The sequence below is a fragment of the Megascapheus bottae genome, chromosome 25 (genome assembly GCF_031878675.1).
Source record: "Megascapheus bottae isolate mThoBot1 chromosome 25, mThoBot2.hap1, whole genome shotgun sequence".
Classification (NCBI taxonomy): Eukaryota; Metazoa; Chordata; class Mammalia; order Rodentia; family Geomyidae; genus Megascapheus; species Megascapheus bottae.
In genome coordinates, this window is record NC_143533.1 from 1593625 (window position 1) to 1616976 (window position 23352).

At 49.3% G+C, this 23352-nt stretch overlaps 1 protein-coding gene across 2 annotated transcripts in view; it reads right to left on the minus strand.

Moving 5' to 3' along the window:
* Positions 1–590: 590 nt before the first annotated feature.
* Positions 591–23352, minus strand: part of Cog7 (component of oligomeric golgi complex 7) — a 45837-nt gene continuing 23075 nt past the window's right edge. Inside the window, exons 8-18 of one of the 2 annotated variants that reach the window (XM_090357837.1) lie at positions 20648–20775; positions 19255–19409; positions 17977–18093; positions 15096–15161; positions 9456–9642; positions 7926–8015; positions 7328–7468; positions 3564–3647; positions 2569–2683; positions 1962–2105; positions 591–1089 (exon numbers count right to left, since the gene is read on the minus strand). In XM_090357837.1, the coding sequence (XP_090213963.1) occupies positions 923–1089; positions 1962–2105; positions 2569–2683; positions 3564–3647; positions 7328–7468; positions 7926–8015; positions 9456–9642; positions 15096–15161; positions 17977–18093; positions 19255–19409; positions 20648–20775 (1394 nt within the window). In that variant the 3' untranslated portion in view covers positions 591–922. The remainder of the gene's footprint in view (positions 1090–1961; positions 2106–2568; positions 2684–3563; positions 3648–7327; positions 7469–7925; positions 8016–9455; positions 9643–15095; positions 15162–17976; positions 18094–19254; positions 19410–20647; positions 20776–23352) is intronic. The other variant, XM_090357838.1, reaches the window with a different exon arrangement.

A 23352-nucleotide genomic window follows, 5' to 3' on the forward strand; every position in this document is an offset into this window, starting at 1 on the left:
GATAACAGGGTCTGCCCACTGGAGAGCCCCAAAGCCACCTTCTAGGCCCCGGGTTTGAAGGAGCCCTGATCTCAGAGCCTGGCCCGCACCTCATGGAGGAAGGATGGTGCTGGCTAGTCTGCGAACCCAGGCTGGAACTGCTTGGGAAGTTCTGCAAACTCAAGTCCGGTTCCATTTCTAGCTAATTGGATTGTCTTCCCAGGCTGGCTTTGAACCTGGATCCTTCCATCTCAACCACCTGAGGAGCTAGGATTACAGATGTGAGCCCTTGTGCACATTTTACAAGGGAAAAGCTGAAAACCCAAGACCTTCCTATGGCTGCAAGATCCCCAGATGGGAGGATCCCCACCTCCTCTCCTATCCGGCTATGTATGCCCTCACATTGCAGCTAAACCCAGCACTGGGCAGACCTGGGACCGGCCTCAGGCAGCGCTGCTCTGGGCCTGGGTGGATGCTCTCTGCCACAATTCAAGCTTCCAGTCTAGACTGAAGACTTATCCTCTCCCCCCACCAGTCCCCCCAGTCTCCTCCCTCCTGGTCTTCCCACATGGTCACGGGGGTCATTGCGAGGCTAAGGAAGGAAGCATCGCTTTCATTTCAGTGTTTAATTCATAGATCATTCTTTTTAAAAATCATCTGAAAAGTTCTCTTAAATATACTTCTCATTTATGAACTTTTTGTTTTGAGACGGTCTCGTTATGGAGTCCAGGCTGGAACTCCCGCCTCTGCTCCAGAGTGCTGGGATTACAGGCTGTCCTGCCATGCCCAGCTCACCACCTTTTCTTGAGTACACCGAAGAACCAAGTCATTGCAGAGCAAGCCCTCCCGTGCTGCCGGCACGTGTGGACCCAGCTCCGTCGGATCCGTGGTGGCTGCAGACACCAGCCTGGACTTCTTCCCAAGACCCAAGAGGGGTCTGGGGTCAGAAGCTCACACCCCTCATGGCAGCCACCGTGGAGGCCAGGCGGCGGGGCAGCCCTTTGCTGGCTTGCCTGTAGTCCTCGGGCTTGGCCTTCAAGAGGGTCCTGAGGCTCTGCAGGGTGCGGGAAGGCTGCAGGCCCAGGGCGTCCATCACGTTGATCAGATAGTCTGTGGGGAGGGCAGAGGGTCAGCAGTGCGCAGGCCGGGGGCCTCCCCCACCAGGGGAGGGCAGAGAAGCCCTCAAATCCCCCAGTGCTGGGCACTTGCCCTGCACCTGATGGCCTGGCCCGAGTGCAGAGGACTAGGCAACATGGCCACTCCCTGCCACCCCCCACCTGTACCAGCTCCTCCATACCTCCCCCCAAAACAAAGGGGCAGGGGCTGGTGGCAAGGATGGTGTAAGGTGGTTGGTGGCTAAAACGCAGCTCCCTCCCAGACAGCTCCTCAGGGCTCGCTCTAATTGGTACACATTTCTGGGTCCACCCTCCGAGGAGCATGTGCTAATCAGGACTCCAGGTTCTGTTGTTGCCAAACACAACCACGTGGAGAGGCCCTGGGGGGCTGGGGACAGCCAGGGACGCCCTCCAGTCTCTGCCTCTATCTCTCAAGGCACAGGTGGCACCAGATAGGCCCCTAGGGCCCTCCCCGCCCCCACACTGCTCATTCTCATGGCTGCCTGGATCTGTCTCCATCCCTCACTGGGCCTGGGTCTTCCCAGCTGGAGGGAGACCAGTGGTGGTTGCATTGTTGACACTGCTTGGCTGCAGGGTCTTCAAGGGGACACACGCTGACTCGGCCCTCACCTCTCTCTTATTGTCTCTCCTGCCCGGGCCTCCCATCAGCCCAGCCTCTGCAGCCCAGGCTGTGCCCCTTAAAGTGGAGCGCAATCAAAAGTGGAAGCATCAGGTGGCTCATGCCAGTCATCCTAGCTACTCAGGAGACTGAGATCTGAAGATCGAGGTTCAAAGCCAGCCTGGGCAGAAATGTTCCTGCAGGTTGTGGTGTTGGACGGGGAGGGATGGCAAGCCCCCCATACCCACCGATGTCAGTGGCCAGCTGCTTGGTGGCGTGCGGGGTCAGCTCTGGGATCTGGAGGATCACATCACAGTAGGTCTGCATTGTGGCTCTGGCGATGGAGCCCAGCCAGTTGTCAGCCATGTTGTCCAGCTCAGGCAGCTCGTCTCCTAAAGGGACAGAAAGCTACTGAACATGCTGGCACCCACTGCTCCCATGACCTGACCCGTGCAAGTGATGGGCATGAACGCAACCCAGAGCTGAAGGGCGTGAAGGGAAAGATGCGGGAGGAGGTGCAATTTTGGGGTACAGGCCACGGGCTTCTGCAGTGAGGGACAAGGGGCATAGAAGGGGCTAGAAAGGAGTGAGAAGCTAGTGCAGAGCAGAGGCACAGGCCAGGCGTGAAGCCGCCACACTGCTTAACTCACACTCGCAGTGCTCATGGCAGGGAAGACCCCATGTCAGGGATGGAAAACATGGGCTGCTCGCCCTGAGCACTCACAGCCACCATGGCTGCACTCAGCTAATCCAGAGTCCTGGATGCTTCCCCACTGCCCAGCTCGGGGCCACTGACTTATACCCGGGCCGCTGTCCACCCCCTGCGTCTGCACCCAGCGACAGGAGCAGACTCACCTTGCTCGGGAGGAAATGGGAGTTTCCCAGCGTGTAAGGCCAGCTCCAAGGCAGAGTCCTCTTGAGTGACAAAGGGCTCGAGGTTCAGTGGCAGGGACATGATGTACTGTCCAATCTGAAGCCAAAGAAAGACATTCACCAGTGCCAGTGCCCTGGAGAGATGAGCTGGGTGGTTCACTCGTGCCAAAGATGACATCAGTGTTGAGCACCGATGAGTGGTACCAGTTATGAGGACACCGTGAAATCCCGGGGCCTCGTACCACACGGCAGATCTGGGGATCCACTGGATCTGGGGATCCAGTGACTCCATTACACAGCACATGATGTACCTCAAACAAGGCAGCAGGAGCAGAGTGCTTTATGAGACTTGAAGACCTGTGCAGACAGGACTTCCAGGTGCTTGCGGGTGAAACACCAGGATGCAATGCCAGCAAATGTTTGGCCCAGTGAGGATTCAAATCCTAGCCCCTGGGTTTGAATGTAGTCCTCTCCTTTCAAGATGGTCTAAGCAGGAGAGGACAGTCATTTTGAAAACAGTTACTTAGTGATGTAGGCCGGGCACTGGTGGCTCATGCCTGGACTTGTAGGTACTCAGGTGGCTGAGATTCAAAGCCTGGGCAAGTCCAAACTCCATGAGACTCTTCTACCCAATCAACCAGCAAACAGTCGGAAGTGGAATTGTGGTTCATATGGTACAGTGCTAGTCTTGAGCACAAAGCTCTGAAGTGCCCAGGCCCAAATTTCAAGCTCTAGCACCACACACACACACACACACACGATATACACTGTTGCAAAACAGGCCAGACAGTACATGGATCAGGATTTGGGATGTTCTTGAAACTAGGAAGTGGGTCCTTCCTAGAGGAAGTGCCACAGTCATTCACGCAAGCTTCCTGCAATCCCGGATTTTGCCGGTGATGAAAAGTAACACACCTTGCTCACTTAGAAGGGACTGAATGAAAAGAAGGTGAACGAGAGGCACCCGGGGTTCTTACATTGCTGATGTACTCCAGGGGGGTGAGGCTGAATGCAGGCAGCTCATCCGTCAGCGTCTCTCCAATGCCAGCTGTGTTCCAGCTCTGGGGAGGGAGGAAGAGGAAACAGTCAACCACACCACCAGGCAGGACGCCAAGACGGCATACAAGATGGCACACAAGATGGCGTGGCTTTCCCCGTAGGAATGCCTGGGGTCCGTGCTGGCCTTGGGATTGCTGTCACTGCCACCCAGAAAAACATCTATTCTCTGAAGCTGAGAGCCATCATTTACTCTCTTTACCAGTGTCAGACTTTCCTATCTAAGCTGACTTTGAACCATGATCCTCAGATCTCAGCCTCCTAGGTATTAGGATTAGAATCATAAGTCACTGGTGCTGAGAATCACTCATTCTCTCGACTATTCATCGGTTTTGGTGGTCTTGCTAAGAAGGTAAAATGAGAGTCAGGTCGTAAGCTATGTGGTGGGGTCTCCAAGCAGCAAAACTGCCGGATGTGGGGGTTGGGACCCGCTCCAGCCCCTCAGCTTGGTGGGGAGGCCCAGGACCACACCATCCCCACAAAGCGGCTGTTTGACTTCCACCTGCCTCTGCTCATCTGCTCAGAGAACAAGCAGAGAATAGAGCTTCGGACCCTCTGTTTGCCATGTGGATGTGCCACAGGCAGGCCTCGGTGCCAGCACACGGCTCTGGCTCTGGCCATTGGCTGTGAGAACAACCCCCAGGTCACTACAGAAGCTTCCAGGGAAACTGTCAGGCTTGGCCCACCTGCTCCAGCCTGGGTCCTCAGGCCAACCTGGGCCACAGGGCCTGGGCTGGTGGACCTCCAGTGACTCATGACGTCACTCACCTGGTGCCCCATCTCTCTGCCTGCTCCCTTAAGCAGCACTCCGGGAATGGAAGGAGCACTTCCGGCCCTGGGCACCTGGCCTCCCCCATGTGCCAACTCCACCTGGTGGCCTTTCCCTCCCCACCCTTGCCCTCATCCTTGTTTGCTGGACTCCTTGATCTCTCTTGAGAATCCTCCCTCATTCCAAACCCCCTGGCTTTCCCAAGCTACTACCTCCAATCCTGCATGAAGGCACACAACCCACTCAGGATAGAAGACTAGTGTCCTGCTAGGCTTTGCTGGCAGGACAGAGAAACCGAAAGCTTGGTTCTGGTTCTCATAAGCTACCTGACAAACAAGGATCCCTGGATGCTGCCATCCTTCCAGTCCACATCCCCTTTTCTCCCCTTTTCTTTTCCTGTGCAACACTCCCCCCCCCCCAAAAACAAACAAACAAACAAACAGGCTGAGAGACTTCTGTATCAGGTACAAGTTTGTTTTTTTTTACAGTAATACTCAGGATGATTAGAGAAGGGCTTGGTAAAAGGATGTACACTGTGCAGGCAGAAACAACGCTGGAGGACAGAGGCCCAGTGACTCTCGCCTGTAGTTGTAGCTACTTAGAGTGCTGAGATCTAGGATCTCAACTTGAAGCCAGCCTGGCACGACAGTATGTGAGCCATTTAGAAATGGAGCTGCAGCTCAGGTGGTAAGCACCAGCCTTGAGCATAAACGCTCAAGGACAGTGCCAGGCTGTAAGTTCAAGCCCCAGTACCAGCACATACAAAAAACAGAGGAGGGGGGCCAGGAGCTTGGTTTAGTGGTAGAGTGCTAGCATGCATAGAGACTCAGTTCAACTCCTTGGTACCACATACATAGAAAAAAAAAAAGCTGGAAGTGGTGCTGAAGCTCAAGTGGTAGAGCTCTGGCCTTGAGAAAGTCCAAGGACAGTGCTCAGGCCCTGAGCTCAAGTCCAGAACTGCCCCCCCACCAAAAAAAAAAAAAAGCAGAGGAGGGAGGGGGTTGCTTTGTGAAGAAGTCACAGCTGGTAACTCTGAGGACTTAGGGGGATCAGGAGAGTGCAGAGTGGAGCTCAAGGAAGAAGAGGGTGGGAAGGGGGCAGTGGTCATGGAAGCAGGCACAAACAGAAAGGAAGGGGGGCAGCAGTGACCCAAGGGGCAAGGCAGACGGGGGAAGAACTGATGTGGGCACCAACTGTGCACCAGGTGAGGCCTGGGAAAGGTCCTGAGGGTGGCGGGAAGAGCAAGTGGGAATGAGGCTGGGCATGAAAGAGACAGGGAAGGAGCAGAGGGGGAAAGACGTCGGGGAGAGGGCAAGCCCTGAAACACAGGCTAGAGAGGTGCACTGGAAGAGAGAACAATAGGGAAGTGATGTGATTACTTCTTCATTGTCCACGATTTATTTAAACTGTCCTTCACAGGGGCTTTTTCTAGTCATCTGTCATCAAGCACTATAGGTAAATGTCAATGATCTATTCTGAAATCAAATACAGTGTTAGCTTATAGTCTTAGAATACAAAAGAGCAATAGAATTTACCAGCCAGCACTAAAAACAAACATCTAATGACCAGGATTTAATTTCCAAATCCTTTAGGCCTGGTGTTTGCCTTTGGATTGTATACTGGGGGCAAACGTCTAATCTCCAAAGCCGCACAGCCTTTAGGCCTGGTGTTTGCCTTTGGATTGTATACTGGGGGCAAACGTCTAATCTCCAAAAGCCTCTTGTGAGGAGATGCGCCCCAGCACCCCAGCAGAGCCCCAGTGGAGGCCAAAGGACAGATGGGAACACCTGACCAGTTGTGACACAGAGCCGAGACCAAAGCCTGGGAGAAATGAGCTTCCAGATCAGGAAGCCAGTGACACCGGTGCGTAGGGCTGAGTCGGGCCCCATCCTCAGATTAGTTAACGCTGGAGTTAGTAATGAGTAAGCTCTGGAGTTCTCAGGAACTTTCTTAACCTTACAGAGCGCTCCAGGGAAAGAATAGCTTCTGCCACAAGGAAACATGATTTCTAGTTTAACAACTCTTTACTTTTATTGTGTTTCTTGTTCTTCCTAGTTATATTCAAATGTGTTTATGTTGTACATATTAAAAAAAAAAAGCACTTATCAGGGGCTGGAAGCTCATGCCTGTAATCCTAGCTACTCAACAGGTTAAGGTGCAAAGATTTCAGTTCAAAGCCAGCTTAGGCAGTGAAGTCTTGAGACTCCCAGGAAAAAGCTGGAAATAGAGTTGTGACTCAAGGGGTAGAGTGCTAGCCTTGAGCAAAAAGGCTAAGGGGAAGACCCAAGTCCTGAGTTCAAGCCTCGGGACCAACATAAAAAATGAAAATGTGTAACATAATACAATCCCACTCCTCCTGTGGACCTACATATAGATGCCTGCTCAGTGCATGAGTTAGGATTGCCTGCCAGTGGCTCACGCCTGGAATCCTAGCTACACAGGAGGCTGAGCTCTAAGGAGCACAGGTCAAGGCAAGACTGGGTGGGAAAGTTGTGAGAGTCTTATCTAATTTAAAAAAAAAAACCACACACAAAAACTGGAAGTGGAGTTGAGGTTTAAGTGGTAGAGTACCTTGAGCACAGGGATGGTGCCCAAACCCCGAGTTCTAGCCCCAGGACTGGTAAACACACATGTATACAACTCAAACTCACAGGATGGAGTCGAACAGGTCGTCTTTCTGAGGACCAAGAGTTGTCCTGACATGGCCTCCCTCTGCACTGAGCTCTCTGACTCCTCGAGTGAAGACAAGTTATGTTTTGCAAGTGGGGGGTGTGGGCCAGGCTTCATTCACAGCCCACACTTCCAAGGGACCATAGCTGCGACGAGCTAGGACAGAAAGGATGGAGGCTGCAGCCTAGGACCCCGGAGTGGGCGATGCAGGCCTGGCGGAATGGACTGCAGTCACAGGGCACTCACCTCCATCTTGGAAACGAGCAGCAGTTGCTGTTTGATGCGCAGGAAGACGGAATCAAAAGCCAGCTGGTGGGCTTGCTGGTTAAGCCGGGTCAGGGCTGCCCGGGACGAGGCCAGCAGGGTTTGATTACTGCAGCCTTTCTCCTTCAAACACAAAACACAAAGGAAGCCCGTGAGGCCTCAAATTCAATTGAGATTAACAGCTCATCGACAGAGAAGAGTGAAGGGTTTTCTAGAAGAGAGCAGACCTGGAGCCTGGCTGTGCCCCCTCCCATTCCCGGGGAGCAGCTGAGGGTGACACGTGAGCTCCAACCAGGTCAGATGCCATTAGAGCTAGAAGCCTGGACTTATTATTATTAATAATATTATTTTGGGGTTGGTCATGGGCCTTGAACTCAAGGCCTGGGCGCTGTCCCTGAGCTTTTTCACTCAAGGTCAGGGCTCAACCACTTTGAGCCACAACACCACTTGCTTGGTGGTTCGCTGGAGATATAGAATCTCCTGGACTTCCCTGCCCAGGCTGGCTTCAAACCACCATCCTCAAAGCTCAGCCTCCTGACTTTCTAGGATGACAGGCATGAGCCACCAGTGCCTAGCTTACTATTTTCAGTTCACTTTTCCATGTGAGTCTGATCCATCTGATCTTAGTATGAGATTGGCACTTCGGGAGTCTGCGATTGCCCCTGGAGGACTGAGGAGAGGAAAGAGATTAGAAGCGTCATACACAGACAAGAGTTCCCAGGGGGTCAGGTCAACCCTCCTTGGCTGGAAGCCAGAGCATGTAGAGCCTGTGAGAGTCCCTTCCCACAGCCAAAGAAAACGCAGAAGTGGAAAATGTGCCCCTACCCTCACTGGCACAAATGAACTGATTACAACAGACATAAATCAGATTAGTAATAAAGATAAACAGAGTTGCCCAAACTTAATCTCAAAAGCATGGATGAATGAGTTTATAGAACGGCTCCAAGAAGTGTGTTTGGCAAGCTCAAACCCAACCGGTTGGTGGGCCAGGGTGCAGAGAGGGGAGGCCTGGAACGGCAAACCAGGGCCTCACACGTGGCCAGGCATACTATATAGTTCCCCCCCACCCCCACCCCCACCCGGAGCTCAAGGCTGGTCAGGGAATTATAGATTGCATCTCCAGTAACAGGAGGACCAAACCAGACCGGGAAGGAGGAGGCAAGCAATGGAATGACACCCCTACCCTGGGGTGCTGCGAGATTCTCCATTTGATGGAAGCTCTCTGGTCTCTGCACCCAGTGCAAAGCCAAGGGCAGCTGAGCTGGCACATCAACTAAGGCTGCAAAAAAACCACTGGGCAGGGGGTGGGGTGGGGTGGGAGGTTGGGGGGGCGGACTCATGTCCTCTGTGGGAAATCACACTAGAGCAGTTTCTGGCATCCCACAATCCCGCCTCTAGGGAAGGGGTAACATCTCCAACTGTGCACTTGGGGGCCCTTTTCTTTGCTGTTGTTTTTGTGGCAGTCCTAGGGCTTGAACTCAGGGCCTGGGCACTGGGTTTTGAACCTCCATCCTCAAATTTCAGAAGCTAGGATTATAGGCTTGAGTCACTGGTGTCTAATTTGAGGTCCTCTTTTTCAGAGTCAGCCTACCTGCAACCTACACACATCCGGTCCCATCAGTAAAGGGGACTGTCCCTTGTTTCATGGATATTTTAAATTCTGAAGTCAAGTTCGGCAAGGCCATGAGGCTGCAGGTCTAAAGCCACATCCTCTAATCAGCCTTTGACCATCCACACAAGGTGCAAAGTGCTGTAATCTCAGCACGTAGGAGGCTGAGATCTGAGGATCCAAGTTCAAAGCCAGGCAAGAAAGTTTAGGAGACTCTCTTCTCCAATTAGCCACCGATAAGCCTGCAGCGGAGCTGTGGCTCAAGTGGTAGAGCACTAGCCTTGAGAGGAAAAAAAAAAAGCAAAGCTCAGAGGTAGTGTCCAGGCCCCGAGTTCAAGTCACAAGACTATCACAAAAAAAAAAAAAAAGAAAACCGAAAGACCAAACCACCCCAAGTTCTACAGCTCTAACTCAGTGTAGTTTACTTTATCAGCAAGTTCAACAAGTTCACATCTCAACATAAATGAGACAACTGGCAGCCGGCTGTGACACAGGCCATACCTTCAGAGTATAAAGCATTTCCATCAAGCTGGCGAATTCAGTGGGGTTGTCTTTCTGGAGGTAATTGTATTCCTGCCACGGGTTCCTGGCCGAGGCCTTCCTGTCTGGGAGGACAGCCTCCTGCAGGCCAGCCAGGCTCCGGGGGCTGTACGAGTCGCACAAATACTTCCCAGCGGTGGCCAAAATCCTGAAACACAAGCCAAGACCAGCATGCCTGGAGCTGTCTGCACCGAGTGTTCTCTATAACCAGAGAGCGGGTCGAAGACATCCTTGGCCACCTAAGAGAGGGCTGGGTGCTTATTTTCTCCTAGAATACTCCTGGAGGTTGTCATTGCCCCAGTGTGACAGCCAGCTACCAAGTGGATCACTGTGCCCTGGCTCCATGGGCCTTTTTTTGCTACATGAGCACCAATGCGCAAGGCAGCAGATGGCTGCCTGGTATTCTATGGCACTGCGAAGTTGACTCTTGTGCCAGGGACTGGTGGCTCATGGCTGTCATCCTACCTACTTAGGAGGCTGAGAACTGAGGACCACAGTTCCAAACCATCTCCAACAAACTGCTGGCAACAATAACAACAAAGCTGGAAGTGGAGATGTGGTTCAAGTGGTAGAGCACTAGCCTTGAGCACAAAGCTTAGGGACAGAGGCCAGGCCCTGAGTTCAAGCCCACAACAGACACACACACACACACACACTCGACAAAGTTGACTTTTGTGGCTTAGGTGCTTTCTACTTAAGAGAGGCTGGCACTTTCCAATTCCTCCAAGAAAAGACCATCTGATGGTGGCTCTGTGTGAGACCTAGCCTCTGGGGCTGCTGGGGACTGTGACCCCTGACCCCATGAGCATGCGCCCCTGCTTCTGACAGCCCTCCAGCTTCCTGTACTCTCCCTTGCCATCCAGCCTCCACTGTGAGGACCGTGCTGTAAGCGGCACCACCACAAAGTCTCAGGACCATCCAAGACGGTGCCTAGCCAGGCCAACCCCCACTGCTCTATCTCTGGCCTCCCAGAGCTGTGTGCCTCACACACAGATACGTTTGCCATGCTCTCCCTGCCACATGTGCCAAGGAGGTCCTGCTTCTCCTCCAAGGTCTGGTCCTCGAGCCTCCTCCCCAGACACCCTGTCCTCAGGTCCCAGTACCCCTGCCATGCCATGCATGCACTGTCCATGCGTTGTCTCATTTCTCTCCCATTAGACAAAACACAGAGGAATCTTCATCCTTGAATTCCTAGTACCTAGCAAAGCACCTGGCACATGGCAGGCACTCGATAGCTATTTGTGAAGCTGGGTACAGGTGGTCACACCCATAATCCCAACTACTTTGGGAAGCTGAGATTGGGAGGATTGTGGTCCTAGGCCAACCAGGCAGGACCACACAACTTCCAAGGGGCTGGGTGTGGTTCCATGAGCCTATCATCCCCGCCCTGCTGGGGAGCAAACTGTGGTCCAGGTATGCACTGAGGAGACAGTGAGCCCCTATCTGGACAATGACCAGTGCAGGGGCTTAGTGGTAGCGTGCTTGCCTAGCCTGCATGAACTCCTGGGTGTCAGGAGTGCAGCCTGTGCACCGTGAGGCCCCAGTGCCATCAGTCCTCAACCCCTCCCCTTCTTGATCATGCCAACGTGTGTGTCCATGCTGGAGTCCTGAACCTGTGCTCCATTTCCCCACTTTTCCTGGTGAATCACAGATGATCTTAGACTGACAACAGGGGATGTTCTGACAAGCCCCACACAGGCTGAAGATCTCATCTGACACGCCCGGCTGTGGAGCAGTGGCTCAGTCCAGATGATGGGGTAGACCTGTGGCCCTCAGCATCTGCCCCGCATTGAGGGACTGCAGTCCACAGACAGCGGGTCCACGAAAGACCCAAATTCAGACCGGTTAGGATGGCTTCTCCTGAGCGTCTACCCTTTCTGTACCACCATAAAGTTTAATGCTAAGAAGTATACGGAGAAGCCAGGCATCAATGGCTCACACCTTCATCCTGGCAACTCTGAAGGATGAGGTGTGAGGCTCAAGGCTCAAAAGCAGCCTGGGCTGGAAAATCTGAGCCCCCTTATTTCCAATTAACCACCAAAAAGCTAGAAGTGGAGCTGTGACTTGAGCAGTAAAGTGCCAGCCTTAAATGGAAAAGGACAACACCCAGTCCAAACACCAGTACCAGGGTGCTGTGTTCATGTACAGACAGGTGCGCATGCACACAGACAGACAGAGACACAGACACACACACACACACACACACACATACACGGAACACCATCATGAGAGGCCCACTGTGTCTGGGCTCTGGCATAGTCCAGAGAAACCATGGCTAGTTCCTGCATGGTGCCCAGATTGTCCAGGACATGGGAAATCTCTGTGCTTCTGCATCGGTGACCTAAGGAGCCTGGGAGCTGGTGGCAGGCGGTGGCAGCCAGCTGCCAGGAGATAAGCTTTATAGATGGCTGCTACACATGCTCTGGGCGCCCCAGACAGGAGCACAGATGGTGGCTGTCCCTTTCCAGGCTCAGAGCTCCCAGGATGACATCACCCATGTCGAGCTACCTTGGCTACACCCAGGTTGCCCCTGATACAACAAGCAGGCCTGGGCTTTCAGCCTGGGAATACCCAGTACAGCACTCCGCTCCCTCCACACCAGAGCCTCCCCCACAACTTTTGCCTGATAAGGAAGCCACTGGAGCAATGCCAGCCTAAGAGGATGACGCTCATATGCTCTCACCACTCAGGCGACACAGTTACGATCCTGGGGCTTGAACTCAGCGTCTCAGCACTGTCCTTTAGCTTTTTCTTTTAACCTAAGCAGCTGTTTCTGGGCTCTGTGGCCTTTGTCAGTAAAGATGGGGTAGGAAGAGTGCTTAGCTCTTTGGGCACTGGGTGGGAGGGGAGATTAATAATAACTTGATTCACATCTAATCCCTCATGTCAGCTCTATAAGTGACAGAGAGTGGGAGGGAAGCCGGAAATGACACATAGAAGTGTGGAGGAGGAGGTTAAGGGTGAGTAGACTTTCAGGTTTTTCTGTGTGCGTGCCTGCAGTGAGATTTGAACTCAGGGCTTTACACTCTTGCTTAGCTTTTTCCATTCAAGGTTAGCACTCTTACCACTTGAGTCACAGGTCTACTTCTAGATTTTTGCTGGTTAACTAGAAATCAGTCTTTTGGAGGGCTGGGAATGTGGCTTAGTGGTAGAGTGCTTACCTAGTATGCATGAAGCCCTGGGTTCGATTCCTCAGTACTACATAAGCAAAAACAAACAAAACAAAACAAAACAAAAAAACAGAAGTGGGGCTGTGATTCAAATGATAGAGCCTTGAGCACAAAAAGGCTCAGGGACAGAGCATAGCCCTGAGTTCAAGCCCTAGGGTTAGCAAAAAAAAAAAAAATCCTTTGGATTTGTCTGCCTAGTCTGGCTTCAAACCTCAATCCTCAGAGTGTAGGCAGGATGACAGGTGTGAGCCATCAATGCTTCACTTCTGGTTTTATTTTAATTACTTGAAAATTATTTTTCTGTCTTTTTATTTTCCTTAGCGCTTCCAGTGTTGGTGACTGAACCCAGGTCCTTGCATATACTGGGCAAGACTCGATCACTGAACTATAGCTGTTTTGATTCTCAAAATGAACAAGTATTGTTTAAGAAGAAAATGTGATAATACATTGCTTCCCTTCCTTCTTTCCTTAAAGACAATCTCACCATACATCTCTTTTAATTATGTAAGAAATTAGCCAGGTGCTAGTGGCTCATACCTATAATCATGAAGTTCAATAACTCAGGAGGCTGAGACCTGAGGATCAAAGTTCAAAACCAGCCCAGGTGGGTAGGTCTGTAAGACTCTGAGTTCCAATTAACTCCCCAAAGCCTGAAATGGATCTGTGGTTCAAGTGGTAGAGCACTAGCCTTGCGCATAAAGCTCAGAGATAATGCCCAAGCCCTGAGTTCAAGCCCCAGGACCAGACCACACACGTGCATGTGTGCATGCACACATGATGTAAGAAATCTCTAGTTCCTCCTAAGCATCCTCTGTAACTCACCCAGGTCCACCCTGGGCCAGCTCCTTGCAGCATAGCCCTGTGTGCTGGAGGAGGCGGGCGGCTGACTTAGCGTCTGCTTTTTACATACCACCCACTGCAGGGCTGAGCTGCGCTGACTTTAGTCACTCTGCCTAGTTTCTGAGTGGGGCTACTTGTGGCAGAGAGAGCCACCTCCACGCTGCCCTGGCACAGGATTACACCTAGTGTGAAAGCCCCCACGAAACAGCGCTGTATGTAAACACAGAATCATGACAAGGCAAAAGCTGCTCGAGCAGCCCATTCTACTACATCCCATCCAGCCCCACGGCTTCCTGCAATCCCACCACCACGACGCTTCTCTTCCACACAGGTCCAAGGACTATTAGTCCCTCAAATAAATGTCTGTAGGAGCCAAGCATAGAGTACACGCTTGTAATCCCAGCACTGAAGAGACTGAGACAGAACTGCATTGAAAGGCCAGCCTGGGCTACATTGTAAAACTCAGCCTCAAAAAACGGCATGCCTGTAATCTTAGCTGTTCAGGAGGCTGAGATCTGAGGCTCATACTTTGAAGCCAATCCTGGGTAGGAAAGTCCACGAGACTCTCATTTCCAATAAACCACACAGAGAAAGCCAGAAGTGGTGCTGTGTGGCTCAAGTAGCAGAGCACTAGCTTTGAGCAAAAGAAGCTCAGGAACAGCACCCAGGCCCTAAGTTCAGGCCCCAGGATTGGCAAAACCTAGTTAGACTGTTTGTACTGTTTTGGTACCTGAGACTCTTAAAACAGTAGAAGAATAAAACCTACTTTATAGACTCTTTAAAAAGCAATGTAATATATATCTATGACATACAAACCACTCAGCTTATATTTTAATTATGTTCTAAAATCTAAGTGCCAGTGATTGTATATAGATTCCATTCTTGACTACTTGTTTGTTAAACATGTCATTTGAAATAGGTAAAAATCAACGTTAATAAATTAATAAAAAAATAAAAAAGCAATGTGTAAATATTAAAAAAAGAAAAAGAAAGAAGGGAGAAAAGGACAAAAATAACATGCATGTAACTCCTAGACTAGAAAAATCAGTGTGGAGCCCTTTTCTAAGCTGTCTGGATGGGGCTTCCGGGGTCACTTAAGCCTAGCTGGAGAGGGGGACACATATGTCTCCTAGAGAGCCCCTCTAGAAGAACACGCCCCTTGGCATCCCAAAGTTCTGCTTCAGATGGAAGGCAGGTGTCTGGAGCCTGAATCACCACTTGTGACATTTTTATTTCTCCAGGGAAATGTATTTGGAGCCCAATAACTGCCTTATACAAGCAATCAATAGGAACCCAGCCCATGTACAATTTGGAAACATTGTGTACTGTTTCCTCATTTAGACTGAGACCTCCATATCTAACCAAATTTACGTGAGCACTGCCAAGTAGGAGAGAGCCTTGCCCTTCTTCGGTGGCTCAATAAATGTTTAATGATGACAATAATGACACCTCATATCTAGGGACAGACAGTTCCCAGGCCCCGTGGCCTGGACCATATGTTGCCCTTGGGGTGCTGTTCCCAGGATCAAGTTCCTCCCAACCCAGAACCCCGGGCGTAAGGGGGAGGGCAGGGAGGATGCCACTTTCCTACCTGTTTGCTAGCTGCTGCTCAAAATCCCCACACTGCCGCAAGAGTTCTCCACAGGTGGCTATTATCCTAAACAAAACAGAAAAAGCCCTTCAAGTTCAAGTGCCTGGAATGCCAACATTTACAGGACAAACATTGTCTCATTCATAAAAATTCTAAGTATTCACTCTTCCAGGTGCCACTGGGTTCTGGGAAATGTGTTAACTGCTTGCTGGCTCCACTGCTACGGTGTCCTTAGCTGGTGATTAGTTAACTTAAAAGCCCCTTCCAATATCTTCTAGGAAGGATCCCTTCAAATAATTTACATTTCCAACACACTGAGTTTTGCCTTTTTCTTTTTTCCTTTTCTTTTTTGCCAGTCTTGGCTTGAACTCATGGCCTGAGCACTGTCTTGGGTTTTCTCAAGTCTAGATAGCTCTACCACTTGAGCCACAGTACCACTTCCAGCTTTTTTCTATATATGTGGTACCGAGGAATCGACCCCAGGGCTTCATGTATGCTAGGCAAGCACTCTTACCACTAGACCAAATTCCTAGCCCTGAGAGAAGGAAAAAAAAAGTTGGAATACTTTGTATTTAAATGCCTTAAGTCAAAAGGTATTTACTTATTATTTCTGGATGCCTACAATGGATAGCACTAGACCTGTGACTAGGGAGCCATGCTATCTTCTCCACTCCCTAAAAGATGGAAGACCAGGCCATTGGTGCCTCAGAGATCAGCCTGGGTAATGGTCTGTGTGTGCCATCCATAAGGTCCTTCACTTCTTAGGTGACTCTATGCCAGATTCTGTGCCAGGTCTCAAGCTGTAGCGGTCACACTGAGTCCTTCAATGCTGAGCTCATAATAATGCCAGGACAAATCCGAGGATTAAAAAAAAAAAAAAAAAAAGGATCTCAGGTCTAGTTAACGTTTAACTTTCTCTAAAAGAGCCTGTCATCACCAGGATATCTGAGCATTCCATCATAATAAAGGTTTATGAGAAAGTAAAATATTCCATGTGCCTTTGGCACAACACAGCCAATTCATGCAGAGTATTTCCCGATATGCCAAGTCGCCAATAGATGATGGGAGTTACAGTTAGGATCTAGAACATAAAAAGTTTATTTAAAAAAAAAAAAGTAAATAAATGAAAGTCCAGGACAGAGTCCCTAAAGCAACCGTGGCCCTTGGATCTCCTGTGACTGTCTCAGCAGGTCATGATCCCCTGAAAAGTACACGGGGTGCAGGTGGGACTCACAGCTGGAGGTCAGGTGGAAAAAAATGCAAGCAGGTGAAGTGGGCCATGGGAGGCAGCTTGTCTGTTTGGAATGTATACCCATGAAGAAGGAATGGAAAGAAACTTGGAGAATTCTTCGTGTATCAGCTGAAGAATGTAGTTGTTAGGCCACTTGGGGAGAGAGAAGCACAGAGGACAGACTGCCTGCCAGGCCGAGCAGGGTGCTGGGAACAACTGACAGTCCAGTTCACTGAGACCATGGTTTCCAGTTTCTAAGATGTCAGAATGATATGGTCAGGCATCCACGGCTCCTGGCTGTCATTCTAACTCATCAGGAGGCTGAGATCTGAGATATCCAGTTTAAAGCTAGCTCTGGAAAGAAAGTTCATGAGACTCTTATCGCCAATTAACACTGAAAAGCCACAAGTGGAGGTGTGGCTCAAGTAACAGAGCGTCAGCCCTGAGTGAAAAAGCTAATAAGGGACAGTGCTCAGGCCCCAGAGTTTACAAAAACAAATAAATGAAAGAAATCTGGATTGGGCTAAATCTGGTTTTAAAATGTTGGCAACTAATCCCAATATTTTCCAAATGCTGTGATCACAAAAGCATGATTGTGTGACAGGTCTGCTAGCCTGTCTTTTCTGGCTGCATTAGTTCAAGGGCCAGACTGCCTAAAGCTGTAGCTGGCCATACTCTCAGCAGACCTCAGGGCCTGGGGCAACAGGGTGTCTACCATGGGCCTAAGACAGCAAGCACTAAGTCAGAATCTGGCCAGTATCACTCAGTGCCTTTCAGACAAACATACAGTACTGCCTTACCACTTAGACCTGTGGCTCCCAAACCACCAGAGCCTTCTCTAAGCCCACCCTTGATATTCTGTCTATAAAAACTATAAGCTAGGGGCCGTGAGTTTGGCCTAGTGATAGAATGCTTGCCTAGCATGCACGAAGATCCAGGCTCGATTCCTCAGTACCATATACATAGAAAAAGCCAGAAGTGGTGTGGTGGCTTAAATGGTAGAATGCTAGCCTTGAGAAGGCCCAAGGACAGTGCTCAGGCCCTTAGTTCAAGCTCCAGGGCTGGCAAAAACAAAACAAAACAAAATAAAAAACCCACAATAAAAACTACAGGCTAAGCAGGAGATCCTCACACCACATAGAAAAACTCGAAGTCAAAACCCAAAGTGAGGCATTCAGAAAGAACTTTTAAAAACAGTTTAAGTGTAAGCTGGGCACTGGTGGCTCACACCAGTCATCCTAGCTTCTCAGGAGGCTGAGATCTGAGGATTGAAGTTCAAAGCCAGTCCAGGCAGGAAAAGTCCATGAGATTCTTATCTCCCGTGAACCACCAGAAATCCAGAAGTAGTGCTGTGGTTCAAAGTGGTAGAGCACTAGCCTAGAGGAGCTCAGGGACAGTACCCAGGTCCTGAGTTCAAGCCCCCTGAGTAGCCCCCCCCCAAAACAGGTCAAGTGAGAGGACTCTTCTCAGTTTCGCTGACAGTGGTTTGGATTTTGAATAATTAGCTTGTTTTTAGAACAAAAGGCTGGCTTTATAAAGGAGCAATGAAAGAGAAACATGAATGCCTTCCAAGGTCACTTGCTTCCTGCACACATATGCCAGCACAGAGGTGTTTACGACATCAGCCCATGCTGATGTCGTGCCCACTACCTGATAGAGTTCTGAAAAGCTGTCCAATCCTCCTGAAACAGGGAGTTGGGAGGGATGTCGTCCAGTTTGCACTTCTTCCGGATTGATTGGAGCGCACTGGTAAAATCTGACACATACCTAGGGGAAAAGGAGGAAGGACACACAATTCCCAGCTTTGGACAAACTGCTGAGGGCCTTGAGAAGGTTCTTCAAGGCTCCTACCCCTTAATAACGTGACTGCAAAACAGGTGTCCACGTGACTGGCCATCCCCAGCACAAGGAAGAGCAATGCTCAATGTTCAATGCTGGGTGCTGACGGCTCAGCAACTGGGATCCTCAGCTACTCAGCAGACTGAGATGTGAGGATCGTGGTCTAAAGCCAACAGGGGGAGCTGGGAATATGGCCTAGTGGTAGAGGGCTTGCTTAGCATGCACAATGCCCTGGGTTCAATTCCTCGGTACCACATACACAGAAAAAGCCAGAAGTGGTGCTGGGGCTCAAGTGGGAAAGTGCTAGTCTTGAGACAGCTCAAGAACAGTGCCCAAGCCCTGAGTTCAAGCTCCAGGACTGGCACACATGCGCGCGCGCACACACATAAAGCACCAATTGGGGCAGGTAAGTCTGTGAGACTCTTTATCTCCAAAGAACCACCAGAAAACCAGAAATGGAGTTGTGGCTCAAGTGGAAGAGCACCAGTCTTGAATGAAAAAGCTAAGGAATAGGGCTCACTCAGGCCCTGAGTTCAAATCCGAGTACTGGCTCAAAAATCAAAACAAAGGACCAAGAGCATGTCCTAGTGGTAGAGTGCTTTGCCTAGCAAGAACACAGTCCTGGGTTCGATTCCTTAGTACCACATACACAGAAAAAAATGGAAATGGGGCTGTGGCTCAAGCCATAGAGTGATAGCTTCAAGGACAGCATTTAGGCCCTAAGTTCAGCCCCAGGACTGGAAAAAGAGAGAGAGAGAGAAACAGAAACAGACAAAAGAAAACATATTCCATTGTTTTTTGCTTTCTTTCATGGCTAACAGTAGCCTTTGCGTCACGCAACAACTGCCTTTCACTTAGTGGTGTCTTGGCGCTCCACCTGTGTCACTACGTGTGGGCTTCCTCCTTGAATAGCTGCTGAGCCCTAGTGGAGAGACACTGTTGCTCCAACTCTACCTCTGTGATCCATGCTGCCATGGACATGTGTAAGAACGCCCTCGGGCTCTGACGCAGGAAGACACAACACACGTTCAACTGGCTCAGCTGCCACCCTCCAGAAAGGCAGCCCCCGTCCCCACACCCTGGCCTTACTTGGCAAAGAGGGATTTCAGGGCTGTCAACAGGCCGCAGGTCCCCAGGCCATTGGTGAACTGGGCACATCTGTCGACAGCTGCAGACGCCAGGCTGAAGAGCTTGTTCACGGAGTGGCTCAGCTCCTGCACACAGTCGATCACTTCCCCGTGCTCCTGCAGTGACGCCGACCAGCGGAAGCCGCATCAGACTCCAAAAGACAGGGAGACGGCCCACCCCTGTCATCTGGGGTGAAGGGGTCTTGTTTTGTTTTGCTAGTTGTTCCTGGGGCTTGAACTCAGAGCCTGGGCGCTGTCCCTAACATTTTTTTCCCCCTCATGGCTGGTGCTCTACCACTTGAGCCACAACTCCACTTCTTGCTTTTTCTGAGCTGTTTATTGGAGATAAAAAGTCTCACAGACTTTTGTGCCAGGGCTGGCTTTGAACTGTGATGAGCTACCAGCACCTGGCTACCCTAAGTTTTTATTTCTTGCCTCTTTCTTCTTGCTAGAGACCACTGAAGCTCTCAAGCTATGATTCAAATTCTCCGTATCAGACACTCCAGAATGGAGTAGGAAAATGCATCCTTTGCAGGCAAGAATGGAACTGGAAGGGAACAATTTTAAGCTGGTCTCTGGAAAAAAGGAAAAAAGGCAAGAGGCAGTGGACCTTTACCAGTTCAGCTCAAACCTGTTATCCTAGGAGGCTGAGATCTGAGGGTGACGGTTTAAAGCCAGTCCAGCTATGAAAGTCCATGAGACTTATCTCCAATCAACTGCCAGAAAAATGTAAGTGGCATTGTGGCTCAAGTGGCAGAGTACTAGTCTTGAGCTGAAGAGTTCAGGGACAATGCCCAGAGTTCAAATCCCACAACAGACATTAAAAAAAAAAAAAAAAAAAAAAAAAGAATCTCATGGACTTTTGTGCCCAGGCTGGCTTTGAACCATGATCTTTAGCTATCAGCTTCCTGAGTAGCTAGGATTACAGGTGTGAACCACCAGTGCCTGGCTCTTCAGTGTGGAGTGTGTGTGTGTGTGTGTGCGCGCGCGCCAATATTGGGGCTTGAACTTGGCCTGAGCACTGTCCCTGAGCTTTTTTTTGCTCAAGGCTAGCACTTTTTTTTTGAGCCACAGTTCCACTTCCAGCTTTTTGCTGGTGAAACAGAGATAAAAAGAGTCTCACAGAACTTCCTGCTCAGGTTGGCTTTGAACCACACTCTCAGATCTCAGTAGCTAGGAATACAAGCATGAGCCACCAGCCCTGGGCTTTTGGGGGGGATTTTAAATGAAGACTTGGTAGTATATCCACACGTGCATTTTACATTTAGCTCAAAGAGGCACCTCAGCCCTCCCCGCATTCTGGGCACACTGAGGGCTTGGCACACCGAGCTCCCCCTAACGGCCAGTGGCTTTACCAAAGGCACGGCGCTGATGTGGATGAGGAGGTTGCTTTCTTCCAGGCTGCCATACTTCAGTTGGTAGGGTTTGTAAGGCCCATACACAGCATCCACCAGCTCCATCACTTTCACCAGGTTGTACTCATCTGGAAGGAACCAGACATCAGAAACAAACAGCAAAAGCAGCAGAGTTGTATTTGCTAGAACTTGTCCTATTCTGGCTTCTGGGCGACTATGTTTGCCTAATCTGCTTTTATCGCTCCTGGAAGCTTCTTTGATTGACATTTCAGAAAGCATCTCCAGAAATCTAAGCTTTGTGTGGCAGCTGCTGAAAGCACTATTAGAAAGACTCCAGCGGCAGAGTCTTCCCAACCTGCCCCTTCCTGTGAAGCTCACAACACTGCTACTGAAGGCTGAGGTCTGGTGCTCATCTTAGCTACCACTGAGCTATCATCTTAGCTATTCAGGAGGCTAAGGTTTGAGGATCATGGATTGAAGTCAATCTAGGCAAGAAAATGTATCTCTAATTCAGTCAAAACCAAAAGTGGGGCTGTGGCTCAAGTGGGAGAGTGTCAGCCTTGAGTGAAAAAAACTAAGGGACGGTACCCAGGTCCTGAGTTCAAGCTCTAACACCTACGTTTTTTTTTTTTTTTTTAAAAAAAAAAAAAAGAAGAAGAAGAAAAAGAAGAAGCCAGATGTGGTAGCTCACACCTGTAATCCTAGCTATGCAGGAGGCTGAGATCTGAGGATCGTGGCTCAAGTCCCCCCCACCACCACGAGTTGAAATTCAAGAGTCTCACTGCAGGCCACAGAAGAAGGTAACACTTTCCCACTGATATACATAGCAGCCATGTATGAAGATGGCATAAGGAAATTCACTGAACGCTGGTACACAATAAGGGTGGGGTGGAGAGAAAGCCATAGAGGAGATTATTCTGATTAAAATATAATGTATAAACATGCAAAATGCTAAGGAGAGTCTATGATATGATTAACATACACTAAAAATATGAATGGCAGCAGAGCAAAGCATGCTCTGTTGGGGGTGGGAGAGTGAACATAAGATCCAGTACTTTAAATGCAGATTTGGAAAAACAAACAACAGAACACTGATACCTACTGAAATGGCTTTAAAGAGGGGTGGGAGAAGCATAAGGGAGAGTGAGAGAGGTATAAGTTGGTGGGTAGACTGTATACATGTATGGAAGTGTCATAATTAACCCCCATTGTATAATTCATATATGCTAAAACAGAATTCTTTTAAAAAAAAAGAGGTAAAAAGAACTAGTGGTATTAAATTTGATTCAGAAGTAAACTAGCAATTTTTGTTTTTAAACTAAAACTAAGATTTTATCTGGGTTTTTTTCTGGCCTTACAAGTCACTATGGGAAGTGGCACTGTGGCTCCAGGGGTAGGGTGGTAGCCTTGAGATGAAGAGCTCAAGGACAACGGCCAGGCCCAGAGTTCAAGTCCCATGACCAACCAAAAACAAAAAAAAAGTCGCTATGTACTCCAGCTGGCCTTGAAATAAAAAACTCCTGCCTCAGCCTCATTACAGATGGAAGACATCATACCTGCCTTAATCTAGCCTTTAAAATAAAATTTGTTTTTACAACAAATGCAGCAGTGGTACTCACTTGACATGATACAACTTATGGGTAGGGATGGGAGGGAAAAACTGGAAGAGAGAACAAGGGAAGGGTTGACATTGTCCAGAAAGAAGTCTTCTTTACCTGACTTCTGTAACTGTCACCCCTGTGTACATCACCTTCATAATAACCATAAAAGTAACAATTTTGACACCAATATGAATAACAATAATGGATCATAACACATTGAATTTAAAAAAAAAACCTGAATTTGTAGTGAAACTAAAAAGAAAATTGGATGTCGAAACATGCACTTAAACTTTTAGTAAAAGATCTTATGTTTAAGGACAGTCTGGACTACACATCAAGACTGTCTCAAAAATAAACTGAAATATATATGTATACAATACAGGTGGGGTGGGGAAAGAGAGCCATAGAGGCGATTATTCTGGTTTAAATATATGAACATGTAAAATGTTATGGTCTCTTTGGTACAATTAGCATACACTCAAAATATGAATGGCAGAAGAAATGACAGAGGGAAAGAAAAGAAGGAAGGAAAGAAGATGTTCCCTTTACAAAAGAATGACATGGAATGACAGAGTTAAGAAATCAGTTTCAAAGTCAACACTGTAAGTGTATTCATACAGGGAGTTATCTATGAACGGAGCTAAAGTAAACTCTGCTTATGGTATGAGACAGTCCTGCGAGCTCAGTGTCAAGACTCCATACTTCATAATGCCAAAGTCAAATACATGTGCCACACAGCTAATCAAACCTGTCACCCACAGCTGGACAGCCTGTGCCTCCTCAGGTCACACAATCTAGGTACTGGCTTCAGTGCAAGACTTTTGCCAAAAAAAAAAAAAAAAAGTCTGATATAAATCTAGTAATGAGGAAGAGATGGAAAAGTGAAACCTTGGGACATACCATGACCCATTTTCCTCACAAATGTCAATGAAATGCCTGCTGGAGGTGAAAAGAGACTGAGGAGGCAGGAAGCCTGGCACCATTCATGAACAGCCGAATCCCAGCTGTCAGGGCATCTACAGAGCAGGGAGGAAGAGCACTGACTGTAAATAGTCAGTATGGTGTCAATATTAAAGTTTTCGTGTGAGAATGACGACACAACAT